At 53.5% G+C, this 9872-nt stretch overlaps 1 protein-coding gene across 1 annotated transcript; it reads left to right on the top strand.

The window, feature by feature from the left end:
• The first annotated feature begins 445 nt into the window (after nt 1–445).
• Nucleotides 446–9770, top strand: LOC133357044 (neuroligin-3-like). Its single transcript, XM_061574784.1, has 2 exons — nt 446–1143; nt 9703–9770. Exons 1-2 carry the CDS (start codon nt 561–563, stop codon nt 9768–9770), a joined length of 651 nt encoding a protein of 216 aa, XP_061430768.1. The 5' UTR covers nt 446–560.
• Nucleotides 9771–9872: the final 102 nt, after the last annotated feature.

Below are 9872 nucleotides of genomic sequence, written 5' to 3'. Positions count from 1 at the left end.
GTTCTCTTCTCGCTCGTCTCCTCGACCGCTCTCTCTCCTTCATCACTCTTCTGTCCTCCTTATCTCGCTCCCTCTTCTCGCGCTCTGCCTCTGTTCTTCTCCTGCACGCTCTTCTCTCTCCTCTGTCTTCTTCTCTCCTGTTTGCTCCCCCCCCACCACTCTCTCGCCCTCGCTATCTCTCCCTTCTCTCTTCTTCCCGCTCATCGTCCCCCTCTCTTCCCCATCACCTTAGGCGAAGGATCGATGTGGTGGCGGCTCTGGGAGGATGTACGAGGCGACGTCGTGAGCGAGTAGACATCAACGGATTGTAAATAAAACAACAACAACTTGCATCGAGAGAGAATTGGGAATTGACCGTCTCTGTGGTGCCGCGGCGCGAAGACAGCGCGACTGTGGGACGACGTGGAAGCCTCGAGCGAGCGAGCGAGGAGAGCGACATCGGACGTAATTACACACAAGCTCGATATTCGTGCTCACTCTCCCCGCCAGCCAGCCAGCAAGCCAAGGCGGCCATCCGTCGTCAGTGAGCCACCCATCCCCTCGCTATTGTTCCTCTCAAGATGTGTCGCTCGCGTGGAGGCGGCGGAGGAGGAGTTACCGAAGCGATGGAGCGAGGTTTGCTGCTGCTGCGCTCTCTTGCGAACCGCGTTACTCCCGCTCCAACAACTTCATCATCAGCAGCAGCAGCAGCAACATCATCAGCAGCAGCAACATCAGCATCAGCAGCGTGGCGTTCCACGTCTCCTCGCGGCATGCTGCTGCTGTTGCTGGCGTGGGCGGTCGTGGCCGATGCGGGTGCCACGTCGTACCCGACCATCAGCACGACGTCGGGGAAGCTGCGCGGGGTGCGAATCGTGCTCAACAACGAGATCCTGGGCCCCGTGGACCAGTTCCTGGGGGTGCCCTACGCCGCGGCACCCGTGGCGGAGCGGCGCTTCCAGCCGCCCGAGCCGCCCAAGCCGTGGCAGGGAGTGCGCAACGCGACGCTCTTCGCTCCCGTGTGCCCGCAAATCATTCGCAGCGACCACCCGGAGGTGATGCTGCCCGTGTGGTTTACGGCCAACATGGACGTGGTGATGCCCTACCTGGAGGAGCAGAACGAGGACTGCCTCTACATGAACATCTACGTGCCCACGGAGGACGGTGAGTGGGCGCGAGAGTGCGTGAGTTGTTGTTGTTGTCGTCGTGGTGTTGTTGTTGTTGCCGTGGTGCGCGGTGGTGGCCACAGCTGTGTGACAACTCACTCCCCTGCTCATCATCCCTCCATGCCGCTGGCCCACTCGCTCGCTCACTCGCTCATCCACTCGGCCATCAACCTGTCTGCACGGACATTCACCCAACTCGTCTCTGTTCGTGTTAATGAATTGTTTCATAATATCATGCCAGACGTGTCCACGGCGCACTTGTCCATTTGTCTGCCCCATCCACCAACCAACCACCACAATCATCGTCGTCGTCGTCGTTATTATCATTGCCATGGCCATCGGCATCGCCAGCACCGCTGCTGCCCTGTTCACGGCGTGGAGGTAGACTCCTCCTGCATGCGTGTCTCGTGCCATCCATGGAGCGCCGCCCGTGTCTCTCTAGCCTTAGCCCTGCCACAGATGGACAACGCATGAGATAGACGAGGCACATTGAGACAGGGAAAGAGCTAAATGCGACAGAAATACGGTCTCTCTCTCTCTACGCAGATATGTGAAGTGTCCCTGTATTTGAAACCAGCTGAGAAAGCCCGTTGAGAATATAGGGCTAGGTCGCTGAGAAGATCTGGGACGTTAATATATAACAATCATATACATGTAGACAAGAATGGAAGAAATATTAATAAAACAAGATGACCATCATCTAACAGAGACGTGACACAACACACGCCTGCAATGCTACACATCACAGCGATGTGGGTAGACATCACTTCACCCAGCAAGTAACTCGGCAGTGCTTACACGCGCACGATGCGAGGGCGCGGATTTAGAAGCAACGCTCGTCACAAAGGCGTTACAATGACGTTACAGACATTACAATGACGTTACAAATACGTTACAACGACGTTACAATGACGTTACAAAGACGTTACAATGACGTTACAAAGACGAAGCGACATCGTGCTCGACTGAGCTGACGTCGTTACTGGCTGACACACAACGCGACGACGAGGTGGTGGTGAGGAGTGGTGGCGCAGCGGTTAGCGCACTGCGCTGCCAACCCGGCCACCCGAGTTCGATTCCCGCCCACAGCCAACACCGGTGACGGTTATCTGAACCGGTTCTGGGCCTCCCCTAGATTGACTCAGCCTCAAACGAGTACCTTGTGCGGTGTGACAAAGGCGGTCGGGCGTGGTGCTGGCCATCTCGTGTGCCGTGCCGGCCTACGTAGGTGCACTTGCCCCAAGAGTATGTGAAGGTCTCCGGGGGACCTTTGTCTTTGGCGCTGATTGGAGGCAGTTTAATCTCGACAAGATTCGGCGGCAGATTCAAGATTTGCGTGGACTCGCAATTATTGACGGCCCCGACACACACACGGGAACGGAGATGCTGCCATTTAGCAAACTCAGAACGAGGCCGTTGAGTTTCGCATTTAATTTAAATGGGATTTTTTTTTGTCATATCAAGAGGAGACGTGGGGGTGGTGGTGAATAATTGATGCGAGAGAAAGGAGTAATTTAACGGTGAATAATTGATACATCTCGCGGGCTTGGGGAACATCCGACGTCGATTTATAACACAGCCGGCGCAGCACGTCGGAGCGAGCCACAATTTAATAATTCTCTTGTTAAGGATTTAATAATTCAGTCATTCATTCAGTAAATACGAGTGTGTGAAGCTCAAGTCCGCTTGCGTGGGTTTGCGGTTTTGGTTTTAACGCCAAAATATTCCAGCCGTGGGGGTAGTGTCCGATAACGTTGGGGGCGTGAAGCTTTGAAGAGGCATTGTTGTACAGCTCTTCACGTGCACCGCCGAGACGCGGTCGCCTCCTCAAGCCCTGGCCATGATAATCGTGCTGTCTCAACTCACCGGTGCGCGCACGACGCCCCCCGCTATCCGAAGCCTTGTCGGTCATTGAGCGGAGGGAGCGGGGTCACCATACTTCACCGCGCTGGTCAGTGCAGGTTGGTGAACGTGGAGGGGGGGGGGGCAGAACCAGTTCCGATATCGATTGCCACCGATGTTGGCCGTGACCGGGAATCCAACTTGGATGGCAGGAGTTCGTGGTCTGTGCCGCCGATCCACTCCCCGTGGTAGCAGCTGCCAACATTCCACCCTTCAGTCGCACAGCTCCACGTGATCGCGGCGATAATTCGGTCTACAAGGGATTCTTAAAATCATATTCGATCGATACGTTGGCACCCTGTGGCTAGTGAACAGGTAACAACGATAATTATAAAGCATTGACTTGTACATGCAGGGTGCGGGTCTGTGTGCACGGGGGCAGGTCGCGTGGTCGTTAGCGCGCTGCGCTACGAACCCGACCACCCGAGTTTGTTTTCCGCCCCCGGCCAACGCCGGTGACGAATACCTGACCCGGTCCTGGGCCTCTCCTAGGTCGACTCAGCCTCAAATGAGTACCTGGTGCGGTGTAAACATCGCCGCTGGGGAGACAAAGGCGGCCCGCCGCGATGCTGGCCACCCACCCCCTATGCGCGCCGTGTCGGCCTTCATAGGCGCTCGCCAACAGCACTTGCCCCCAAAAAGTCGACTCAAGCTCTATACGGGGAGTCGTTGTGTTTGGGAGCAGGCCACCCGGGCCCTAGTGGACGCTCCCCACGCCAGTAGCGGTGGACAGCACCAGGGCACCGGCACATGTCGCAATCGCCCGCGGTGAATGGCGCCAGGCTCCAGCCAACGAGTCGCGTGGTGCAGCCTCAGCAGGGGGCGATGTCACCATTTGGCTTTACCCCCAGCGAACGGCGCGGAGGAGCCGCCGCCTTCACACGGCCGTGTCGCCGCGTAACACAATGCAATACTAAATAAAAACAAGTATGTCTAACTCAACACATCAGGCCGCACGGCCTCATTTGTGTGAGCGGATCATGTGAGCAGCATTGATTCAAGACAAGCAAAACCTCTGGACCGGTTTCAACATGCAGCTGAGTCAGGCTTTGCTCGGGTCAATTCGCGAGTCGTAAAAACGAAAAATCCATCAATTCGAGCCGTGCCGCCTGCACACACACACACACCCACACACAATTTCCTACTCGAGATTGTTGTTTTTTCCCCGAGAAACGTCACGGGGACTCTGTGACCTGCTGCCGTGAAAGCGGACGGCGTGTCCTTGCGGTTGGTCAATGCAGCCCCCCCTTCCACCTGCCCCCAGCGCAGCATTAACCAGGGCGGCCTCCTGGGGGTTAAGCCGCGACACCTTTGTGCAGCGTGCGGCAAACGCGCCGCCACCACTCCCGGGGGCAGTGTCCCGTCGTCCCCTCCAGCTGATCGCGAGCGCCACTCCGTTGGGTGTTTGAGAGTCAATTCTCAGCCCTGGCTGTGTGTGCGGCCGCGGTGCACACAACGAGCCCCTAAGCGACAACAGCAGCCTCTACAACCCACTACCACCAGCAGCAGCAGCAGAAATAATAATGTACAAAGAGAATCAAACAAGAGTTTTCGATCACCCGCAGGATTTAAATGAATTAACATTTTCCCACCACCAATCTCTCCCTCCCTACCAGCCTACGGGCTCTCGGCGCATTAATTTCCGACAGAATCGTTTTTTTGTAAAGTAGGAAAACGATGAAAAAAAATCGGTTTCCATGTTTTGCAATCTCGTCAGCAGGGCTGTGGCCCGAGTTTGACACGGGTTGATAAACTGCGGCCCGGTTTCGTTTTCAAAATCCGTCTGCTCTCTAAGTAACGGCGCGGCCGTCGAGAGCAGAACAACAGAGCCGGACTGCTCATAACATAGATCTCCCCTAACATAGATCTCTAGTGACATAGATCTCTCATAACACACACTACAACGTTGTCACCCACACACACTACAACGTTGTCACACACACTACAACGTTGTCACACACACTCACTACAACGTCGTCACACACACACTACAACGTCGTCACCCACACACACTACAACGTTGTCACCCACACACACTACAACGTTGTCACCCACACACACTACAACGTTGTCACCCACACACACTACAACGTTGTCACCCACACACACTACAACGTTGTCACCCACACACACTACAACGTTGTCATCCACACACACACTACAACGTTGTCACACACACACACTACAACGTTGTCACACACACACTACAACGTTGTCACGCACACACACACTATAACGTTGTTACACACACACACTACAACGTTGTTACACACACACACACTACAACGTTGTTACTCATACACACTACAACGTTGTCACACACACACACTACCACGTTGTCACCCACACACACTACAACGTTGTTACACACACACACTACAACGTTGTTACACACACACACTACAACGTTGTCACACACACACACTACAACGTTGTTACTCATACACACTACAACGTTGTCACCCACACACACCCACACACACTACAACGTTGTCACACACACACTACAACGTTGTCACACACACACTACAACGTTGTCACACACACACACTACCACGTTGTCACCCACACACACCCACACACACTACAACGTTGTCACGCACACACACTACCACGTTGTCACACACACACACTACAACGTTGTCACACACACACACTACAAAGTTGTCACACACACACACTACCACTTTGTCACCCACACACACTACAACGTTGTCACACACACACACTACAACGTTGTCACACACACACACACACTACCACGTTGTCACCCACACACACCCACACACACTACAACGTTGTCACACACACACTACAACGTTGTCACACACACACACACTACAACGTTGTCACACACACACACTACCACGTTGTCACCCACACACACCCACACACACTACAACGTTGTCACGCACACACACTACCACGTTGTCACACACACACACTACAACGTTGTCACACACACACACTACAACGTTGTCACACACACACACTACCACGTTGTCACCCACACACACTACAACGTTGTCACACACACACACTACAACGTTGTCACCCACACACACACACACCCACACACACTACAACGTTGCGTCATCCACACACTCTGCGGTCCGCGCTGCCTTCACAGTGGGCGCCATTATTGATCACCTCTCCCCGATAATTGGCACAAGGAAGCCCCCCCCCCCCTCCACGACCCCCCACTTCCCCCCGCCCAACGCCGCTCAGAATCAGAACGGCCACCGCGTCTAATTGGCAAGACCTCCTGCCACTCAAGCGCCTTCGGTGACATTCAAGACAGCCCCCCCCCCACATCACCTCCCCACTCGCCCGCTGTTTATTTTAAAGGGGGACTGTGGCGTTTTGCAGGTCTCTCGCTCTCCATTCTCCATGGGATTTGGGCGAGAAAGGTCAAAGGGGTGACTCCCAAGTAGTCATCAAAAATCTAGAAGGGCGCAGGGCAGGGAGGAGATGGGGGGGGGCAGCAGTGATTGTCGATACGCATGGCGTGGGGAGTGGTCAGTCGGTGTGCGTGCTGCCCGAGCATGGCGGGGTGAGGGGGGGGCCGCTGGGGCTAAGGACGGCGTTTGACTCTCGCCGGCTCCTCATCTTAGACGGTGGCCATCTCTCAATTGGGCAAAGGGGGTGTCACATTGTCCTCTCCTTGCTCAGCTATAGATTATTGTTGTTATTGTACGGCAGTTATATTAAACCTCTTGTTTATTGTTGATATTTTTTACGACCAATGTCATGATTCATCACTGGGTTCTTTTGAGTTAGGTCACCGTGTGGGTATCATGTCAGTCGTGAACTGATAACCCTCCAGCACCCAACGCGTGGGCAGATGTGCTCATTGATTTTGTGCGTTCACAAAGCCGATTCCGTTGAAAGGCGAGACAATTCTTGACAATTTTATTACAATTGTCAACGTTTGGCATAATTTGCCAAATGTCGGGTGGTGGTGGGATATATAGTTAAACAATTGACTTTAAATAAACTGTGAAGCCCCTTATTCTTGTGACGCCGCACAAGCACAGACGACAACAATAACATCAACTCGACACGTTCGTCAACACTGCTGCGTTACAAAAGAACAGAAACAAATTAGATGACGTTTCGGGCAATGATCCTTCTTCGTATCAGAGAAATGTCTGCAATGACGACCCTATCAAAACCATACGGCTCTCTCTCTCTTGGCAATTTCAGTGAGCTCTGCTTCAAATAAACACATTTAGCCCGAAGCGTCACATTGTGGGTCTGGCGTGGCACAACCCAGCGTCGCGCATTTACCCGATAGCCTCGTGAACACAACCACAGAGTGGCCTCAAAGACCCTTTGCATGAAAAATGAAACAATGCACTCCGCCCCCCTCCCTCCCACCGCTCGATTTTTGTGGCTGAGTGGAACCGAACCCAATGCCGCTTCCACGAGGCCAATCCGCTCCGCACGTGATGCATGCTGGGTCATGAGTCCAGAATGCTTTGCGGCGAGCACGCTCCCTCCTCTTGGACGACGGCGTTTTGTCACGCCCGTCACGATTCACGTGGGGGAGGAGGAGGAGGTTTACCGATGCGCTGCGGAAAATGTGGTTCGTCGGTGCACACAGCTCGTCTGAAGACTCTGCCACGGCCGTGGAGGCAGACGCCCGCCCGCCCCTCGTCTCTCTCCTCCGTCGTAAACTCCCCCGGGGCTGCCACGTTCAGAATCCCACTTTGAAAAAAGCATTCAAAACGAAAAGAGATCGTGAATAAATGGTGTCATGCCAAGGGACGTCGTGGCCACGCTGTACATGACGCGTCGTTCAGAGTCGTGGACGTTTCGCTGCGCAGTTGTTGGGCTATAGTCGGGTTCATCACCTATGTTGGCTACGTACGGTGCGAAAGAAGTTCTACATACGTGCATACATTACGCGAGGCGTCGATGCCGCCTAGACACGAATACAACTGGGAGGGCTTGGGCGTTGATACTGCAATTGTGTTTGGGGTCGTTGCAAATGTAAATCGGTACGTGAGGACGTGTGGTCACATTGTGAGTCTATTTTCACGTCCATTCGTAATAGAAATATAGAATTCGAAAAACATACCGCTCTTTGCAAATTGATAACATACCAGTAAGAATGAATTGTCATTTCTCAGGCAATATCATGATGGTGATACTCAAAATGGTCACAATCACGCCACTAATTCTTATTAGAGATATAATTTCAGTTCCTTGAAGACCAGGAAAGAGGTTATTGTGACCTGGGTCAAACAGACGAACACAGGAGTGACACGTCTTACCGACAACCCGTTTCTAGAGTACAAAGTTAAACACAATAAAAGCGGACATGATGAGGTTCAAAGGGTTCTTGAGTTCCAAAAACATCGTACATCTCCTTCACAATTGTCAAATTCGAGACACAAGCCACAGTAGGTAATAAAAATAAAACAACAAAAGAATTTTATTATGTTTTATTTTTATTATTTTATTAGTTCCCTTCTACGTGACTTTACCGAAAGAACCAAGAAGATGAATCCATGCAGTCACGAAAGCTTTAAATCGAATTCAAGCCACAGTAGTAATGGCGGGGCGTGCACAGTGAACCCACTGTGGTTTGTGCTCCTTCAACAGCGCCACGACACGAACTCTCTCTCTCTCTCTGCTGAAGCCCTCTCGTAGTGGCCAACATCAGTAGCAGCAGCAGACCTGCACATTGGCATCGAGCTGCTGAACATATTGCTGCAATACACAAGCATAAAATAGCGCTGACAATTCCATTCAATGGGACCGCAAACAGGTTCACATTACCACCAATCTATGGTAAACACAACAGCGTGTTTAGGAGCGCTAGGCGTTAGGTGTCAAATCTCAGCGTTGTCTGAAAAGAGAGAGAGATGCCAACGGCGCTCCATGTGTGTGCGTGTGTGTGTGCGTGCGTGTGTGTGTGTGCGTGTGTGCGCGCTCTTCCATGCTGCCCTGCGAGCTCCGGTGCTCTCAGAACTTTTGCTGATGTCCGCCAAGCCACGCACGGTGCCGGTGTGGCACAGAGAGGCAACACGAGCAAAGCTCGAGGCCTTAACGACGCCACTCGCTGCTCGCCCCGAGAGTCGCGCGGGGAACAAAAGGGTAACGATCGAAATGAAATCACAAATCCGATCCGGTAAAAAGAATCCCGGGTGCCCCAAAGATCTGTCCGGGACCAGCGGGATTTAAGTGAGCGTGCATATTCTACGCCGGCGATAAACTGAGACGAGACGCGCGTGCCCCACCCCCCCATCCACCTCTTCCTCCACCCCCCAGCGTGCAGTAGTACACAGCGCGGCCGTAACGCAAGCGAGAGAGAGAGACGAGAGATGTAGTGAGGACGTTAACTCACGGGACCCGCTATAGTCCATAGCGCCACCGCCCGAGTTTCCCCACCCCCTCCCCACGCCACGGAACGCCGCCACTTTTCCGGCGCTGATGAGCGAAGCAGGGGAGGTAGCGATGGATAAGTTCATCCGGTGACTCGAGACAGGGGGGGGTTCACTGTGGGACCCCACCACCCCCAGCCCCCCCGCCCCCCCTTACAGCGACGTGCTGCATGCTCCTTTTTTTATTCGTCTCGGTCTTCTTCGTCTTCCCGGCCTGGCCCTGGGAGCAAATCTTATTTTCTAGTTTCTATTCACTTTTTCAGTCAAACGAATATCCAAGGAATGCGCAAGAAAGCCGGGCAAGAAAATATGTAGGAAAGGAGGTAGGTGACTCGCCTTCCCCGACACTCACAGCAGCCGGTGAGAAAACACGGCTACCACCACCACCCACCACCACCCAGCACCACCACCACCACCACCACGGCGAGGGGTA

The sequence above is a fragment of the Lethenteron reissneri genome, chromosome 56, assembly GCF_015708825.2.
Source record: "Lethenteron reissneri isolate LAM-NWPU_2019-01 chromosome 56, ASM1570882v1, whole genome shotgun sequence".
Classification (NCBI taxonomy): Eukaryota; Metazoa; Chordata; class Hyperoartia; order Petromyzontiformes; family Petromyzontidae; genus Lethenteron; species Lethenteron reissneri.
Note: the sequence above shows the minus strand (reverse complement) of the source record. Positions and strands in the feature narration are given on the sequence as shown.

Coding starts and splice junctions, on each gene's coding strand:
- LOC133357044 (XM_061574784.1), top strand. CDS start 561: ATGTGTCGCTCGCGTGGAGGCGGCGGAGGAGGAGTTACCGAAGCGATG. Junction 1,144..9,702: donor CTACGTGCCCACGGAGGACG/GTGAGTGGGCGC, acceptor TCACTTTTTCAG/TCAAACGAATATCCAAGGAA.